The 20,681-nt window shown below is 38.1% G+C and overlaps 1 protein-coding gene across 1 annotated transcript; it reads right to left on the reverse strand.

Annotated features, from left to right (window-relative positions):
• Positions 1–17,881: 17,881 nt before the first annotated feature.
• Positions 17,882–20,324, reverse strand: LOC113348297 (coiled-coil domain-containing protein 9-like). Its single transcript, XM_026592010.1, has 2 exons — positions 20,004–20,324; positions 17,882–18,421 (listed from the first exon to the last, which is right to left on the reverse strand). Exons 1-2 carry the CDS (start codon positions 20,265–20,267, stop codon positions 18,197–18,199), a joined length of 489 nt encoding a protein of 162 aa, XP_026447795.1. The 5' UTR covers positions 20,268–20,324; the 3' UTR covers positions 17,882–18,196.
• Between the last annotated feature and the right edge of the window lie 357 nt (positions 20,325–20,681).

Raw genomic sequence — 20,681 nt, forward strand, 5'->3', positions numbered from 1 at the left:
AGCATTTGTTTCATCCATAGAAGTTAAGTACAAGACGAACCTGCAGCAACGTATTCTGCCTCGCATGTAGACAGGGATTATGAGTTTTGTTTCTTGCTATGCCATACCACAAGATTCAACCCAACATTGTAAAATCCCCATGAAGTACTCTTTCTGTCTTCCACACACCCTGCCCAATCTGCATCTGAATAGGCATTAAGATCAGTGTTAGTATCAAAAGTACAAGATAGACCATACCCGACAGTGTGTTGGATATATCGCATGATCCTCTTTGCAGCTGCAAGATGAGATTCCTTTGGATTAGCCTGAAATCTAGCACAACAACCAACACTAAAAGCAATATCAGGTCTAGTAGCTGATGTTTTTTCAAAGTTATTGTAGTAGTATGATTCGTTCAATACTTGTGAAAGCGGATTTTTAGATTTTTTTTAATAAATAAAAATAGCGAACTAAATTAAAAAGATGTTGTGAAAATTATAGAGATAATAGGACTAGGACTCCACCATTGGTTGATATTAGTGATTTAATAAAAAAATAATTATGCAACTCAACATTCAGATTGATTCTAATAGTATTGCCTAGACATGTAGATTTCCAAAAGAATAGATGTTAATCCAAGCATAGAATATCAAAACCCTAAAGCAAGCATATTCTATCAAGAGAAAATACACCTAACTCATCAAAATCATATAAACAATTTTTAGTTCAATGCAAAAATCATAATAGAGTTGTTGTAATTAATTAATAAAAATATATCACTTTTACCGAAACAACGGCTTCCTCCATAGCCCCAAGGATTGGGTTTAGCTCCGCATATTGGAAACACACTCAGAATAATTTTTCATTGCTCAAAAGTGTTTACAAGTGATGAAATGGGAGAAAATAATGATTAAACCGGGTTTGCTCTAAACGATCCCCAAACTCTCCATTTCCTCACTGATACCCAAGACACTCTTATTTATACTGTGAAGCCAATCTTAGGTCGACAATCATCTCAATTACTCCAAAAGATCTTTGCAGTTAATGAAAGTAATTCACGGGAATATTTCCTCTCCATTTTCATACGTCTTCTGAGTTGTATGGTATATCCAAATCTTCCCATTTAATTGAGCCAAATAATGAAGAGAATATCTTCAATTAATTCCGTGAATAATTCCTTCCCTGTTTTCGAAAATATCCAAAAGTATACGATTTCCATCCATTCAAGACACGTACAAAATCTTACTATCATGGTAAGAAGATAATCATGTCTTAAAAACACAAATATCCCCATAATATCATGACCAGAATCTCACACAGTTGAGATTTCTTTTCCCTCCAAATATCTTTCCCGTGAAGAAGAAGATGGGTGCCCCTTATCCGGTCCTGGGGTGCGAATAACAGATGCCATGAGGGGTGTCTCTGATCAGCTGCTTGGGTGTAAATATCCTTTGGGTACCCCTAATCATTTGGGCGCCCATTATCCACAAGTGAGAGTCTGAATAACGCGTTCCTTCCGGTGCTTTAGACGACTTTTCGAGCCGATTTTTCCAAGAATGTTTATTTCCAAAAATACCTAAAAAAACATAAAATACCATAATAAGTACAAAAATCGAGTACCAACAATACATGAAATTAAGGACAACGTAGACAAAAAAATGTGTCTATCAGTAGCTGTAAGATATAAGAGGCTTCCAATGATAGATCGATAAATTTTTGATCCACATTTACTTCTTTCTCATCTCGATGTAGTTTAGCAGTAGTGGGCATACGTGTCAGTTTTGGAGTTGACTTATCAAGACCGAACCTTGTCACAAGATCCTTGTCATATTTTTCTTGAGATAAGTAAATTCCATCCTTATGTTGTTGAATCTGTAATCCTAAAAAGAATTTTAATTTACCAATATTGCTCATTTCTAACTCCTTACCAAGAGAGACTTGAAAATCATTTGAAAGTTTCTCATAAGTCGATCCGTAGATGATATCATCTACATAAACTTGAGCAATGACAACATCTTTCCCACTCCACTTGGTAAACAAGTTTTATCAGCTTCACCTCTTAAAAAACCTTTCATAAGAAGGGAAGTAGTTAATTTTTCGAACCAGGCACGAGGTACTTGTTTCAACCCATATAATGCCTTTTTGAGCTTAAGGAAATGATCTGGGAAGTCAGGATTTTCAAATCCATTTGGTCGAGAAACATAGACCTCTTCCTTTAAATTTCCATTTAGGAACGCGGATTTTATGTCCATTTGAAACAGCTTAACCTTAAGAAAACAAGCATGAGCTAATAGCAACCGAATGGACTCAAGGCGTGCCACATGAGCAAAGGTTTCGTCAAAGTCATTACCTTGAATATGTGAATACCCTTGAGCGACAAGTTTGGCTTTGTTTCTGACTTGTTCTTGAAAATCCATTTGGTACCAAAAATATTGATATTGAAGGGACAAGGTATGAGCTCTCATACATCTTGTCTTTGAAATTGATTCAACTCTTCATGCATTGCATTCACCCAAAAGGGATCGCTAAGAGATTCATCAATATTCATGGGTTCTACTTGCGAAAGATAACAACCAAAATTGCAAATATTTTGAAGTTGTCCTCTTGTCTTAGATGTAGAATCTTTTCCTCCAATAATATTGTTAGTATCATGATTCTTTTGAACCCAGAGGTGTCGTGGAGGAACACATTCTTGCTCGACAGGAATTTTCTGATCAGTTCTTTTCTCCTCGTCACTGGAAATATCAGGATCAATGACTGTAGGAACAACTTCAACTGATTCTGGAATTTCCTTGAATTTCTCAATTGTCTCAGTTGGAGGCAATTCAGCAGGAGGGTTATCATGACGAAAATTGCTCAGATCATCAATGATGACATTTGCAGATTTCATCATAACTAGGGTTCTGATATTAAATAATCGAAAACCACGACTATCAGAAGCATATCCAAGAAAGATACCTTCATCGCTTTTAGAATCAAATTTCCCTTTCTTTTCTCGATCTTTCAAAATGTAGCACTTACTTCCAAACACTCTGAGATAATGTAAGTTGGTCTTCCTACCGTACCACAACTCATAAGGAGTGTTTAGGGTTTTCGACCATAGGAATACACGGTTGATCAAATAACATGTTATGAAAACAGCTTCTCCCCAAAACCTTAATGGTAAGTTTTTGTTATGGAGCATTACTTTTGCCATTTCCTGAATGTTCCTATTCTTCCTTTCTACAAATCCATTATCTTGAAGAGTAATTGGTGGTGAGTATTGTTGAATAATCCTCAGTTTGTCACAAAATTCAAACACCATAGTGTCCTTGAATTCAGATACACGGTCGCTTCTAATTTTCTTTAGTTTGCGACCTTGTTCATTCTGGATTCTATTAACAATAATCTTGAATTCACCAAGGGTTTCATTCTTATGAGCTAAAAATGCCACCCAAGTGAATCTGGTGTAATCATCTACCATAACTAAAGCATACTTCTTCCCAGAAACCGTAGGTTGTTGAATATGACCAAAGATATCCATATGAATTAAATCAAGTGGAGCTTTAGTGAGAATATCGAGATGATTTATGTGGAACTTTCATTTGTTTACCCTTTTGACAGGCACCACAGACACCATCAATCTTTGCATTGATTTTGGGAACGCCTCTAACAAGGTCTTTGTTAATGATCTTAGTTAGAAGGTGATAATTGATGTGACCAAAAAGCTCATGCCAAAGATGTGTAGATTCCACCTTAGTCAAATTGCAACAATTACTAAATTGAGTATCAAGAAGATAACAGTTATTTTTACCACGAGTTCCATGAAAAATTACTTTTCCAGTTTTGTCTACAATGTCACATACATTCGCATTGAAGACAACTTCATGACCTTTGTCACAAATTTGACTAACAGAAAGAAGGTTTACAGTCATACCTTTAACGTATACTACTACATCATGGATTTCAGGAACGCCAGGAAGTTTGATCGTCCCCTTTTTGCTTATGTAGCAACAACTCCCATCTCCGAATGTTACAGGACCTCCTTCAAAGTCGCTTGAATTCACAAACCACGAAAGATCTCCAGTCATATGTCGGCTATATCCACTATCAATAAACCATTGAAAGGGTGATGTTGATTTTAGAGAAAAAGCTCTCATACTAACACTATTACCCCATTTGGAGTTTCTTGTTAGACTTGTACACCTTTTTAGAGAAGTAAACAGTTGTTCAGCTTTCTTATGAAGATTACTCGCAACCTTTAAAATTTTCCTGAAAGATGTACATGTATGTTGAAAATGATTGTGAGAGTCACAGAACATACATGGACCAACATCTTTAATCTTATCTGAGTAGTTCTGAGTCACATCGGGTTTCACAAAGCCTAAACCTCTCTTATCCCCTGACTTGCGACATTTCTTCAGGGAAGAATTAAAGGAGTTATTCAAACCCATTGAAGGAAATTTGACAGGCTTCAAATCCTTATACTTTGCAATTTCTGCAATAAGATCAGAATTGATCCAGATTTGTTCATCCAACTTCTTCTGGAGAATAAACAGCTCTTCAGAACTTTTTCAAAGATCATAGTTATATCCTGGTGAAGCGTTTATCGAGACATTACTATCCATAGAGTCAGATCGCTACAAACACGGACTTATGAGGTATTAAACGTGTTTTCCTTCTCTGATACCAATTGAAAAAACGGGGGTCTAACAACCACACCCAATATTTCTCTTAGCAATCTGTATGGACTAACTCCAATATACTTTCAAGAGAACCAACTAGATAGTCAGACTCAATCTTGAGAAAAGTATATCCAAGAGTTATATCTTTCTTTCTCAATTCAATCTGCAATCAAACAATAAGGAATTTGCGAGCCCGATTGAATATAAGGAATAATTTGGACGGTATCAAAAACCAATATCTAAGTGTCAATCAATTGAATCAACAACCAAAGGTTGTATTCATAATTGATTGAACTTACACACAACCTGTGATATTTAAATTATATAAACAAATATAATGCGAAAAAGAAATAACATATACACCAAAAAATTTTGTTAATGAGGAAATCGCAAATGCAGAAAAACACCGAGACCTAGTCCAGATTTGAACACCACACTGTATTAAGTCGTTAAAGATACTAGCCAACTCCAATTTAACTTCGGTCTGAAATGTAGTTGATCCCTAATCAATCTCACAATGATCAAGGTACAGTCGCGTTCCTTACGCCTCTAGAACCACGTCGGATTCTGCGCACTTGATTCTCTTAGCTGATCTCATCCACAACTAAGAGTTTCTACGACCCAAAGTCGAAGACTTGATGAACCATTCTGTCTCACATAGAAAAGTCTATTGAATAGATAAATCTGTCGCCCACAGATATACCTATGAGTTTTGTTTCGTCTTTTGATAAATCAAGGTGAACAGGAACCAATTAATACACCAGACTTATATTCCCGAATAACAACCTAGTAATATCAATCACCTTACAATAATCTGAACCGTATGGCAGTGAAACAAGATATTGTGGAATCACAAACGATGAGACGAAGATGTTTGTGACTACTTTTTATCTTGTCTATCGGAGATTAAATCTCGAGCAAATCTTAGAGAAGATAGTACTCAATCACGATAGAAAACAGCAAGATCAGAACATGCAACTACAGAGAAAATAGTTGGTTCTGGCTTCACAATCCCAATGAAGTCTTCAAGTCGTTAACCTACTGGGTTTTGGAAAAACCTAAGTTTAAAGGAGAATCGACTCTAGTCGCAACTAGCATCATACAGTAGGTGTGGGAATTAGGTTTCCCAGTTTCTAGAGTTCTCCCTTATATAGTCTTCAAATTAGGGTTTGCAATCAATGTTACCTTGGTAACAAGGCATTCAATATTTATCGTTAGATAAAAACCTGATTAGACTCAAGCTAATATCTTCCAACCGTTAGATCGAACTTAGCTTGTTACACACAAATGAAAAGTGACTTCATTTAGATATGAGTAACCGTACCTAAATGTGTACACCTTGTTGGCTTAAACATAGTTAACCGAAGTTATCCATGTGAACACTTTCATATCGACCATATTAATTTTAACCATAACTAATTCAAATGACTCAAATGAAACTAGTTCCAGAGTTGTTCATTTATTTCTATTCTCATAGAAGTATACAAGACACAACTGAAGCAAAATCGATTTTGATTCACTCGAATCAATTCATGAACACTATAGCCACGGTTTGCAAAAGATTGCATTCCTTGATATATAAATGTATTTTTTCATGAACAAACCGATTTTAGAACATAACCTACTCAAGTATGCAAACGGGTACGCATACCTAAGTAGCCGGACCTAGTTTGGGTTCGCCAGTATGCGAACGGGTACGCATACGTTCCAAACCCAGTTGAATTTCCGGAACTTGAACCTCACGCCAGTACGCATACCGGTATGCATACTAAGTTTCCAGACTTTTATTAACCAACCAGTACGCATGCTATGGTTCCCGGACTTGGAATAACATGCAACAGTTAGCATACAAGTACACATATTGTGCTATATCCAATCATGGTTATTTGTTCTAAACTCCCATTTCAATCATTGAAACATTCTTAGAAGACGAAAATAGTTGTCTCACACAAACTATTAGCTTCAAAGAAATTTTCAAGTGATCGAATGATCAATACGAAATATTCCGAGGCTACATCAAATGACTGTCTCATACAAATCATGTAAGATATTACAAGGAAATTTTCACATGATCATCTTTGGACTTTCGTCAAGAATATAAGATGAACTTGAGCTAAAGCGAAAGATTACCAACATATATTTCGAGAAATATGTAAGCGAGTTAAACTCAGCTCGAAATATCAAATGTGTATAATCGAAGTCTATATAGCTATACGACTTTTGTCTCAAATATGAGATAGAGTAGATAGACTTTGAGTTATAGATGAGTTCAAATCTCCACATACCTTTTGTTGATGAAGTTCCACAAGATACCCTTAGTAGTTCTTCGTCTTCAATTGATGAACGCCGTGAAGTATAATGCTCAACTAAACTTACTATCCTAATCTGAAACTTAGCTATAAGTAGACTAGAAATAAAAAATTATAGTGTTGACAACTAAACTTGACAAAAATGCTTGAGATAGCAACGCTTGCGAGTTCGACCGAGCAGTGCTCTAACCCCTTTTACAATATTATAGAAAAATGGAACAAAGGATTAAAACATGGCTTGGAGAAATATTGTCTCAACCAAGTAATATTGTATTGAACAAATCAATTCTTTCAAGCATGCCCATTTTCAGCATGGGTTGTATTGTCCTGCCTAAAAAAATAACTAAAAGAATAAATGATATTCAGAGGGATTCTGGCGGGGTAAGCACACAAATGCCAAAGTGATATACATAAAATCTTTTGACTTCTTATGTAATCCAATAGAACAGGGAGGACTAGGCTTTAAAGAAGCAACAAGATAAATCAGGCAATGATTAGTAGGATAGCTTGGAGATTAGTTAGTCGACCGGATGACCTGTGGGCAAAAATACTAAAAGGAAAATATTTCAAAAAATCGGGAGCTTTACACTCTAAGAAAAAATCTAAGGCCTCTTGGATATGAAAGTGTATCCTACAAGTTATTGAACATATTAAAAAATACAACATCTGGGAAGTGGGTGATTGAATCTCTATAAACATATGGGAGGATAGGTGGCTTCCAGCTAGGAAGGAGATCTTAGCTAACTCTGTCACTAGAAGAAACACTAATATAACACTTGTGTCTGAGTTAATCAACTCGGACACTAAAAAGTGGAACATGGACACGTTACAATCTATTTTCGATAATCTATAGTGTAGGAAATTATAAACATCATAATTTACACAACAAAAGAAGGAATTCTGAAGTAAGATAACCTGAGATGGACTCTGACAAAAAATGGAAAGTTTTCTGTCAAGTCACTGTACTCTAAACTCTTAAACCCCTCAAATCGGGTCTCAAACTCATCCAAAAAGTTTTGGAGAGGTTTATGGAGCATGGAAACTTCACAGAGAATAAAGATGTTCATTTGGAAGTTCTTACAAGATGCACTACCAACTAATCAGAAGCTGGGTTCAGTTTTGGATGTGGACAACAAATGTGCTTTCTGCCAAAATGTTGTGGAATCTGTTTATCACTTATCTTTTGATTGTGACTATGCTAATGTTGTCTGGAATTTATCTCATACGCCTATCCAGGGAGTACACTCAAACTCTAATACTTCTGCAAAAACTTTCTTAGACAAATATAATGAAAGGAAAACAGGAGATCTTAACACAATTTTTATGGCACTTGCAGCTACCAAATATTGGTTTATATGGAAAGAAAGGTGTCTTAGAGTTTTTGAAAATAAAGCTAGGTCACCGGAACAACTGGCCTTAGATATATCTAGACACTATTCTTACTGGCACCCTGATAACCTAGCTAGGATGACAGCGACAGACTGCAGGAAACATAAACCAAATATTGTTTGGGAATTACCAGTCACAAACACATGTAAATTAACTTGATGCATCCTGGTTACCTGAAATTACTGATGCTGGTTTTGGCTTTATTTTTCGAAATTGGACATGCATTTTTCAAGCAACTGAAATGGGAACCTGCTCATCTGAAGAAGCAGAAGTTGTAGCTTTGCTACAAGCTACTAAGTGGGCCAACACATATAATGTTCAAAATCTGGTGATAGAAGGCGACAATCAAGCTACAATTTGGGATTTACAAGGAAAGGAATCATCAACCAATTGACAATTCTAGCTATTTTGGAGGAAGTTAAAGTATTAGTGTTTGAGGGTGAAAACAGTTTCCGCTGATTTTGGTAATTTCGAGTGTGTGGGTGAGAAACAAATCTAAACCCTAAACAATGTACTGTAAGGGAGTATTTTGATTCGAGAGATCAATCTGTACAAATCCGGCCTAAACCAAGAAATGGTCGTTCCAGACTTGCTTCGGTCACAAAGTGAAGGAGAAGGGCTGGTCTAGGGAGGGAAGCGAAGAGAGTGTTGAGACCAAAATAGTTGATTCGGGAAGAGTAGTTGTTTGATGACTTGTATCAGAAAGTGAAAAGCTAACAGATGGGAAAGATAACAAGTTATTTCTGAGTGTTGTATTTTCCTGACCAAAACTTGTCTTTGTTGGAAATAGGTGAAACCTATTTATACAAGTCGCAACGAAACGTACCCTGGTCTCGTAAGAAGTGGAAAAGGTTGAGTAAATGGAAGAAAATGGTAACGGGTAATGCCTGGAATTGATTATTCCATAATGAAGGAAACATTTCACCATTAATTATTGTATTTACTAACCGCCTCACCCTTATGACACTTTCCTGTAACGAGCGTAGTGTATGCCGCACGCTGTAAACTTCCAGACCAATACCCTGATGAGCATCCCCCAGTTTGTGACATGTTTTGATGTCTCGAGCGTTTTCGTGGAAAACTTGTAGCATGTTGCTACGTGTGGCATGGCCAAAGTATTTGGAGTTTGTAGCCAAGTTGGTGCCGTGACCAAAGAATACGCATCGTAGCCAGGTTGGTGTCGTGACCAGAGTTAGCATCGCAGCCAAGTTGGTGCCGTGACCAAGAGTTAGCATTGCAGCCAAGACATTGCTACAATTTGTTTGGTGCCGTGACCAAGGGTAGCCGTGGATTTTTGCAACCCTTCGTTTGCAACCAGTGGCATGGCTTAGGCGTGGCCGAGCTAGGATTTTGGCGTAGCTTAGGCGCGGCCAAAATTAGGGCTTGGCATTGAGCCAAAAGTTTCCATGCGTTCGGTGGCAAGCTTGTACGGCTGAGATTTGCATCTCAGGACGAAGGGTGGCCGTTGATTGTTGCAACCCTTCTTTTGGAAGCCAGCGACATGTGGTAGGGCCGGCATGGCTTTGGCATATTTTAGGTGCGGCCAAAATTAGGGTTTTGGCAAAACCGTGATGTATGGCCTTGGGCCGGAAGTTTCCATGCGTTAGGTGGCGAACTTGGACGGCTGAGATTTGCATTTCAAATGGAAGGGTAGCCGTTGTTGCAACCCTTCTTTTGGCAGCCAGTGGCATGTGGTAGGGCCGGCATGGTTTTGGCATATTTTAGGCGCGGCCAAAATTAAGGTTTTGGCAAAAACCGTGATGTTTGGCCTTGGGACGGAAGTTTCCATGCGTTAGGTGGCGAACTTGGACGGCTGAGATCTACATCTCAGATGGAAGGGTAGACGTTGATTGTTGCAACCCTTCGTTTTGCAGCCAGCAGCATGTGGTAGGGCCAGCATGGCTTTGGCATATTTTAGGCGGCCAAAATTAGGGTTTTGGCAAAACCGTGATGTATGGCCTTGGGCCGGAAGTTTCCATGCGTTAGGTGGCGAACTTGGACGGTTGAGATCTTCATCTTAGATGGAAGGGTAGTCGTTGATTGTTGCAACCCTTCGTTTGGCATCCAGCGACATGTGGTAGGGCCGGCATGGCTTTGGCATATTTTAGGCGTGACCAAAATTAGGGTTTTGGTAAAAACCGTGATGTTTGGTCTTGCGCCGGAAGTTGCCATGCGTTAGGTGGCGAACTTGGACGGCTGAGATCTGCATCTCAGATGGAAGGGTAGCCGTTGATTGTTGCAACTCTTTGGTTGGCAGCCATCGGCATGTGGTAGAGCTGGCATGGCTTTGGCATATTTTAGGCGTGACCAAAATTAGGGTTTTGGTAAAAACTGTGATGTTTGGCCTTGGGCCGGAAGTTGTCATGCGTTAGGTGGCGAACTTGGATGGCTGAGATCTGCATATCATATGGAAGGGTAGCCGTTGATTGTTGCAACCCTTCGTTTGGAAGCCAGCGGCATGTGGTAGGGCCGGCATGGCTTAGGCATATTTTAGGCGCGGCCAAAATTAGGGTTTTGGTAAAAACTGTGATGTTTGGCCTTGGGCCGGAAGTTGCCATGCGTTATGTGGCGAACTTGGACGGCTGAGATCTGCATCTCAGATGGAAGGGTAACCGTTGATTGTTAAAATCCTTCGTTTGGCAGCCAGCGGCATGTGGTAGGGACGACATAGCTTTGGCGCGGAGATGTGGTTGGCATGGTATGCCATTGGCACCACGATGCGACTGGCATGGTTGGCATGCCTTGGCGCGGAGATGTGGATGGCATGGTATGCCATTGGCACGGTGGTGCGGCTGGCATGGTTGGCATGCCTTGGCGCGGATATGTGTCTGGCATGGTTGGCATGCCTTGGCGCGGAGATGTGACTGGCATGATATGCCATTGGCATCGTAGTGCGGCTGACATGGTTGGCATGCCTTGGCGCGGAAATGTTGCCAGTCAGTATTGAGGGTTCTGCCGTGGAATATAGCGCATATAAAAAAAGGTACCCCAGTAATTTTTACGTAGGCATGTTGAATGATTCAATAAATGTGCTAGTGGTCGCAGTGACGTCATGTAAGATGTAAGGTTTTACGATTTTAACCCTAAGCTAAAAACCACCATCAACAATTAGCTGCACGACTATTTTCTTTTTTAGATTTTCAATATGTAGATAGAAGAGCAAACAAGGTAGCAGACTTGCTGGCAAAACAGGGAAATAAAAATCAAGATGCGGCTTCTTGGAGTAGTCGGGCACCTAACTTTTAAATTCCTGCAATCGCTTTTGACAATGTCAAAGCTTATGATATATGTAATTTCAATAATAACAATTTTGTAGCTTCTACTGTCAATCTCTATCCAAGAGATTCAGCCATCGGACGAGCTACTCATCATGAGTTAGTCTTAATAAGACTGAATCCGCAGATTAACAGATGCTTTCTTCAATGTATTTTTTATTTTCAAAAAAAAAAAAAAAATCAAATTCTCGCTTTCCATTTTTTGGGAGAGAAGATCCAAACCTCGCAAGTGTCAAACTCCTTTTTAAGTTGCCTTGCTTTCGAGCAGAGAGAAAGGAAAAGAAAACTCAGACGACGGTTTTACATTCCCATCGTTCCACCGAATTTATCCATAAAAATCGGCCTTAGTCACATCTAGAATCACCTAGATATTATAATCCTAGAAAAGCCTTCAAAGAATTTTAGGAGACTCCAAATTAGTTTCCGCGAATTGAATCCCATGGATTATACCGATTACCGATTACGGATTATACCGATTAATGCGGAATGCGTAGCACTTCCGGTTTCCAAATCTTTTTTGATCATCAAACCACCTTAAGAACCAAATTAAGAATCTCTCATTTTTTTTCTAAATTAAGAACCACAGATCGAAGGAGTTTATATGCAACACAACTCCCGGAAGTACAGGATCCAAAAGTCTTTATATAAATAACACCCCACCTACGCGAATCGAGGAGGGTAGTGTTTTTTGCGTCTTATTTCGTTGGCTAGGGTTTTCTGCTCTCTTTCGTTCTTCCAATCACAGCTCGAATCATGTCTTCCAAGCAAGGTAAAATTCTTGAAATCAACTATCGATCTATGATGTTTCTGATAAAAAACCCTTTGATTTGATTTGAAAAATTGTTTGTTTGTAGGTGGAAAAGCTAAGCCTTTGAAGCAACCCAAGGCACAACAGAAAGAATATGATGAGGTATAAATCTATACTTTCTTGTCTTTCTGATTTATTGTATGATTTCTTGTCTGTTTGATCAATCGATATATGATAAAAAAAATTTAAAAAAATTTATTTATCATGAGTTTAAAATTATTAGGGTTTGATTTTAGTAGCTGATTCGAATATGTGGGAAAGTTATTTAATGATTCTTTCGTATGGGTTTTATTGAATATCCTAGCTTCTTAAATAGCCTGGATTAATAGTGAAACCAGGTTGATAGAGTTTTAAGATGTGGATCCACTTGATATGATAGATATGACCAGTTAAGTTATAAAAAGCCGTCGATAGACTATAGAGATCCTTTTCCCTTTCCTACTTTGCCATAATATCTTGAAGTTAGTACAGTAATTGTTTTATGATGCGAAGCCTGACCATTCTGTTACCATTAAGAAATCCATCCACATGTAATCTGCTCTATGTTCTTCAACCTTTGAAATCTGAAATAGTTGAATCTGACTGTGAATGTTAACATGCCTATTACACATCATTGGGGTGTTGCTTTCCTGTATGTTCTCACCACTGTCAATCCACTTTCAAAACTGGAAACCGTCTTTTGACCCTTTTTATTTTACATATAGCACCATAAAACGCTTGATCGAATTCTCAAGTTGGAAGATCTCTGACATTTTTCATTACTATTGTCTCTCTTTGCAGACTGACTTAGCAAATCTTCAGAAGAAGAAAGAGGAGGAAAAGGTAACCTTTCAACTTATATAGCTTGCATGCTTAAGCTTTATGTTGGTAGTAGCCAAATAACTATCTTGAGTAATAATAACATTTGTTGCTTTGAACAGGCACTCAAGGAGCTGAGGACCAAGGCACAGAAGGGTGGTGCTTTAGGTGGTGCTGGACTGAAGAAGAGTGGAAAGAAATGAGTGTTCGTGACTAGTAATATGCACTGTAACAGGGTTGTATTATCTTGCATCCATCCACAAGTTTATGTGATGATATAATTCCATGTCAGTAGTAGTGTCTATGGTCTGAGACATCAGTGAATGGATGAACCTGCCTCTTTATTAAGTTAAACTTGCCAAGTCTTGTATATGACTTAAATATGACATATTTGTGCTTCTTGTCGTGTGCTGTGGCTCTTTTATTTTCATTTATTTAGTAATTATCCCTATGTACAGCATGCTCTTTTATTTTGATCCAGCAAGTTCATGCCGCATGGTACTACCTAGTATAACATGCACTGGGAAATGAAGGTATAAGAGCAACTGTATGTGACTGGATTTCTTTGACATGAGCATCCGTTCTATAAATGTCCACTGCTGACTTAAATACGACATGTCATATTTGTTCTTCTTGCCTGCTGTGGCTCTTTTGGTTAATTTTAGTTTTCATCTATTTACTAATTATACCGGAAGTTCATGCTGGCACTACCTAGTACTCGAGGAATAAACTTAATCACAGCAGTTAGAGCACTGGGAAAAGAAGGTAGAAGAGGAAATGGATGCCGGTTCTTTGATTTCCCAGCACTCCCGTCTATAAATTACTTTCCAGGACAGGACAGAAGTTCAGCCTTTTAGGACTTCCATTCCCTTCATTTTTTTTTTTGCTAAGAAAATAACTTGAGAGAATAAGAGTAAAGGCTTAGCACCAGACCACTCCTGTTACATGAGTCCGGAAGAAGCATTTAGTACCCTTTCTTTTGATCCGTCTGATTCCTTCGAATATAGCGAGGCATTCTGCTTCTTCAGCTGAACGTGCTCCTCCTTTGATAAGCTTGCATTCTTTGAAATTACCTTCCACAGACCCAGCACATTACAGAATGGAGCACTTACCCGGAAACGCATATCTGTGAGGCATAGTAATAGAATCTGGAGATGGTAGAGTTGCAGGCACATCTGCACTATTCTCCATCTCAGCTATTAGTCTCGGAGCATAGTTGGCGGTATTAAAACATGTACCACGCCGAACGCACCAAGCTTTAGTGAATACAGATTGGAATTTCCAGAGACTTCGATCACTGATTAGCCATTTTTGGCACCTGGTTTTAACAGGAATGTCAGACTCAGAATCTGGGGTAATGTAACTTGACCCAAACAGTTTTGGCGTAGTTCAATAGAATATGCTCAGCTAATCAGTTAGTATCACACAAACAAGTAGGGGTGTAAATATTACCCGAAAATACTCAGCCTGCCCGCACCCGCCTGATCCCGCGCTATACCCGAATTAGCCCAAAGCCTGTTATGGCCTGCTGCGGGCTGCCCGGACTGGCCTGGTTATTAAGAACGGGCGGGCTCAGGCTTCCTCCAAAATTTTACTGCCCGGCCTGGTGCCCGTCCGAACTACCTGGTCCGTTACCCGTTCTGTCTGCCCAATCCAAGTACCTGTTTTATTTCGATATGTTCGAGTTATTCCCTAAAATTAGCCAGCATCGTAGAACAGAAAAGGGGAAACAAATTTATCTTTCCTTCCATATCTGTGGAAAAAAGATTTCATCTTATCAAATTTGCGGCAATTCTTCCCAATTTTTTTGGAAATTAGTCTACTTTATATGCTGTGATTCGTTTTCATCTTAGATTTGGGTTTATCTTTATCTCTGACTCTAGGGTTTCAACAAGAGAAGCATTTTCATCAACCAAAAATTACAAAAAGAAAAATTGATGGTGAATCAGTGGTGTTTGTAAGTATTTTTTTGAAACTTAATTTATATTTATTGAAGATCTGTTATAAATTTAATGTTTTAGTTTCTAGTGATTTCTAATAATAAGTATGTAAAGTATGATTATTGAGAAATGAATTTCATGCTTATCAACTGTTTGTAAAGTTGTCTATAACGGGTAATTGCATTATATACTGTCTTCTTCCATATCTAGATTCTAGACACACTCATCGTTCCTCCTGTAATTGAATCATCCTTCTTAATTGATCCTGAAAATGAAAATGACAATTGTATATTCTATTTCAATTAAAGAGCTTAATGGAGTTAATTTTTCTCGTAGTTGAATACGTGTGTTGCTTATACATGCCAAACTAGTTGTATTCATTGCTTCTTTTTATCAATTAGATCCGAAAAGTACAAGCTTTATTTGATGCACAATAATTAATATTTGGTCAGTACCAAGCTTGATCTAAGTTGCTTGATTAGTCATAGTTTGATACTGAAAAAAGGTGTAAATTAATTCTTGACCTTCTAACATTTAACCTTTGCATGTCTTTGATTAATCATAAAACCAATTGAATTTCTGTTCCAGTACATAAGTTTGTTCCTTTGATCTCATTTTGCTAGATTTTTTTTTTTGCAGTACAACTTTTAAAATTGTGTTAGGTGTATTTTATACATATACTTAACTATCTGTGTTATGTTGTTAGCAGGAACATACAACATGGATACTAGTGAAGTTCAAATGAATACTCACGGTTGCATCTGAATCAGCATTTTCTCTCGGAAAGCGTGTTGTAGGCGCAGCTGCTTAACGCCAAAAATGTTGGAGTGTTGTGTGTGTTTGAAAGATTGGTGGACAACTGAGTTTATAATTATCTACTATATTCCATATGTCATGTTACATTCCTTGTATCTAAGAACTTTGCAGGAAATCATGTTAGATCAATGCAATGTGATAATTATAGTGCATTTCTGCATAAGTTCGTGTTAACATTTTAAGTGAATGAATTATGTTTAAGGTTACATTCCATATGTCGCTAATGTTGCCATTCTTATCAAGTTGCAAGGATTTTCTTTTGGATGAACTGCGTCAACGGAAGGAGGAGGAAATGGATGACTACATCTCTCAAGTAGGGATTCTAGCACTTGATCATGCCTTCTTTTTTCTATTTTAGAGTCCTTAGTTTTCTGGTTCACCTCTCATTTATGTAATAAGGAGATTTAAGAAGCCTGGGTCAGGCACTGTGCATGTCCAATATAATTATGATATATCAGTCCGTTAGATACAGTAATTGCCTCATAATGTATGAAATTAGTTCAAGATAACCAGTGGATAGGCAAACAAAGCATATATGGCATTAGTTCAAGATAACCAGTGGATATGCAAACAAAGCATATTTTTATTTTCTTGTAATATGATTTCTCTGTATATCTCCCTAATCTTGCTTTGTTTTTACTCTATGTAGGTGAAGCAGCATAGAGTACCAAGTTGTTGGAGTATATGAATAAAGAAGTTCTTCGATGTAGAGAAGCCAAGGAGCTCATGGATAGTCTTTTCTAATTAAGAACAAACAATTTCGACATAGAGTTTTAGTTATTATTTTGATAAGAATTTTATGTTTGTTTTAATTTTCCTTTTTCTGCATCCTCTAAGACTATTAATGTTTCTGTATTTGTTTCATTAGATTGTTGACGTTCTGAAGTGAGCTTATTTAATTATATTGTTTTTCAAACATGTCAAATGTCAGACTAGAAAAAGGTGGCCTGTCCGGCCTGGCCTGTTTTATATTCAGGCTTTGGGCAGGTTTGGGCTTCAAAATTAGTGTAGGTGCCCGGCCTGTCCGGCCCGATATGCCTTCTGGGTAGCTTAATTACAATCCCGTACGGCCTGGCCTGACATAGAAAACAGGCCAGGCAGCCCGGCCTGTCCAAATTACACCCCTACAAACAAGTGAACAACATACTTCAAGGGTATTGGGATATTGAGATAGTCTGCATCTGGTGGGAAGGTTCGATCCCCGCCATTTTTCACTTTAGTCTTACACACTAAAGGGCCCAGTTCGATCTGGGCTTGGACAATCATTGTTCTGTAACCAAAAAAAACGAAAAATAATGCATCTAGTGGGGAGAATCCGAGAATGTTTTCCATGCATTTCCAAATTAAAAGTTGGATTTCTGAGAGAACAGGAAGGTTCCAAAGAGCTTTGTAAGAAGTTTGAAGATTCTCTATATGGTTCGATTCTCAAACGAGGGACTTGTAAGAAAATTTGACAGTGAAATTACTGTTCCTAGTAATGAGACCAAGTGAGGAATCCTAATATTTATGATTTCTGTGCATTATCTCTACTGAAGAAAGCCTTAACTGACTCAACATTCCAACTCCTAGTTTGGGGGTCAATGAATTCAGCAACAAGCATATGAGGGTTTGGACAAGGATTACACAGGCAGAGTAGCATTAGGAACCCAGTTGCCAATGAAAGCATGTAGACCAAAACCATTCCCGACTTTCCAAATAGAACTATCCCTAATTATGTCTAGTCCATTCCCATCAACCAAAACACATAATGCAAGGGGGCCTGTTCAAAAGATGCTTCTATACCCGGGGGACAGGATCCAAATTTAACCTTCAGACTGTAAGAGCAATCCACACTTCTTATGGCTTCTAGAACATTAGCTAAGGCACTGCCTAAGCTTTAACGCTAATATATAATGAAACAATAACAGAATGAGACCACAGGACTTTATTTCTTACTAATTCTCATATTACTTGGCTATATAATCCAAAAAAACAGAACTGAACATTCTTTAACTCAATTGACTCGAAAAAAAACAACACCTTTGTGGAGCCTTACTAACCACCCAAAATTACAAGCTCACAAACATCACAACAGGCGGCTTCTGTGTCCTAACAGTTTCCAACTATCATTAAATAACAGATAACAACACTACGCTTAACTGGGTTTACCGCAGCATACTGGCGCTTGAAAAATGGTGAAAGGGATCAACTGATTAGCAATATAAATGTTAATAAAAACTCAAGGCCACCATTCCTTCATAAAATGCTGCATCCTTGATTGCTTTTCAGGTTCTTCCTCCCCATTTTCTTCACCTTCTTCACCTTCTTCTTCCTCCTTCTTTTCTTCGTCTTCCTCATCTTCTTCTGGAGGATCTGCTGGCAATGGTGGAGGCAAAGGGGTTTTCATCGGGCTGAACTGCGGAAAGATATCTGGTCTTCGTCCAGGTCTAGGCCTTTCCCATTCCTGCCATATGAGAGCAAAGCAATTCACATCAGCTTACATCACATCACGTGAATGACTCAACTCATGCATAACTGACTGCAATATTTCAGTCACATACACTGATACATACTGGACCTATGCTTACCTCAAAATCATGCACTTCCACTAAGAATATCTATAAAAATCATACACCGATAATTACCTCGTAAGAACTCAGATCTTCCACCCATCCCCATTGAGTCACCAGTAATATTAACAATAAATCTTATAAAATTTTGGAAATAGTTTCTGACTTAATACAGGAAAACTAAAGCAATAAAATCACGAGTCACTGCTTAGTCAGTCTGAAACTTTGAAAAACCACACCTTGTCCAATAATGCTTTTCCATTTCTGTTTTAATGCTTGTAGATGTTACTTGAATCATATTATGGCATTCAACACTGGTGCTTTCAAGTGTTACAATAAAGTTACTATGGTTCAAATGATATTTATTATTAAAAAAGACAAACAACTAGCGACCAACTCAAAGGGTTGAAGACATTCAAAATGGAGCTACAAAGTGGTGCCAGAAATTATCACCGACAACAAAGCCATAAAAGAATGCAAAGGATCACAGTGAGCGCAGTGATTCAGCTGTCGGAAACTTGTTTTGTAATCTAAACACACATGAGGCTTGGTGATCAGACAGTAAGGTATACCAACACATTACTAATTTTAGATTTTGGTAGACATCACAAATTTTTGAGTTTGGTCTAGTACGGGTTATGATCCTAATTATCCTGCATTTTCCTGTCAATCTCTGAACAACATGGTATTGAGTGACTTATTAGACTGTCAATGGGGCTACATACCATGACCTCGTACAATTCCAGAATTATACAGCTGTGGTAGCAAGTAGTGGCGGATTGCAACAAAAAAAAAGGAGAGAAAACTACACATGGACTGCCACACAATGATCACAGTAAATCATCCTTAAACCCTCGCGACCCACCAACCAAGGTAATCTCCAGAACCACTTTTGTTCTTAACCCCCTTGAAAATTCTCCAACCAGTTATATCATTATTTGACTACCCTCCGCGAAAATGTATAATTTTGTAGGCGAAACTTGCCATTCTGACTAGATGTCATTAGCTGAGCAGCCTGCGCTACAGGGATTGGTTTACATGTACCAAACACGCGTCACTATTCTTGTGTTCCTGGTTTCATCTCAGCCCATTCTTTGCCCGATGGGAGGATTCGCAGGCTAGCTAAGTAGACCGGGAATTACTAAGAGTAATAAAAAAGAGATGACACCAACTCAAATCTACGGTCACCTGAAGCTAGTGTGTGAATATTAGAAACTGAGTAGGTACCTTCACCGAGTTATCTATACACGAAAAGCAATCAACAATATGGAGCAGAAACCAAAATCAAATTTACCCTATTAAAATAAATTGGAACTTTTCCATAAACCCTAAAATTTAGGTTAATAAATGAGACTAATTCTGTTAACCATAATTCTTTCAAATCTAAAGTAATTACAGAAAATAAAAATTACCCTAATCTATCAATTCTATAAGCAATAACAATAGCAAAACAATCCAATAACTCAGAGAACTTACAATTGGAAAATCAAGAGGAGATCTCCGAGTCATCTTTTCTTCTTCAGGAGCCATACATACAACTTGCGATTTTCTTCTATGAGATTTCAATGGCTGTTGTCTGCGTGAAACTATCGAACTCAATCTATAACCACTTGATAGATGTTCGCAAAGATTAAAATTACTTGATGATGATGATGATGATGAAGTTGATGCAGCCGTCATTCTTGTGGAAGTTGAAGCTGAAGAAAGAGGTGATAATGATGAGAGGCAAAAAGACGCCATTGTTTCTCACTCTCTCTACACCAACCGACCTCAGAGAGAAAAGGCTAAGAGCGGATTGCCCATTCGTTGGATATAGTTTGGTTCAGTATACGAGTCCACGGCGTTGTGTCACCAACTGCAGCATTGCTAACAGGGGAATAGCAATTTTATTAGAAGTGTACCAAAATTCATATAAGATAGAAATATTTTTCATTGTATGACTGGTATACCCCAAACAAAATTTACTTCCTATTAGTGTCCGTGAACGACAACCCCAGAATCCAGATGGGAACCAATTTCTTGTTCTTGGTTTTACCTCATATTATACCTCGCGTTTTTAGGGGCCACCCGAAAGGATTTAGGGGCCATCAATTTATACCCAGCCAAAGACTCTAGTTAAGGGGTACCCTATATGATATTGAAGTTACATAAATG

The sequence above is a fragment of the Papaver somniferum genome, chromosome 2 (assembly GCF_003573695.1).
Source record: "Papaver somniferum cultivar HN1 chromosome 2, ASM357369v1, whole genome shotgun sequence".
Taxonomy (NCBI): Eukaryota; Viridiplantae; Streptophyta; class Magnoliopsida; order Ranunculales; family Papaveraceae; genus Papaver; species Papaver somniferum.

What these genes read in the sequence shown, in the direction of transcription:
- LOC113348297 (XM_026592010.1), bottom strand. Translation starts at nt 20,267, where the DNA reads ATGGCGTCTTTTTGCCTCTCATCATTATCACCTCTTTCTTCAGCTTCA. An exon ending in CTCCTCTTGATTTTCCAATT is followed by an intron (nt 18,422 to 20,003) that starts GTAAGTTCTCTG and finishes CTCATATGGCAG; the next exon opens with GAATGGGAAAGGCCTAGACC.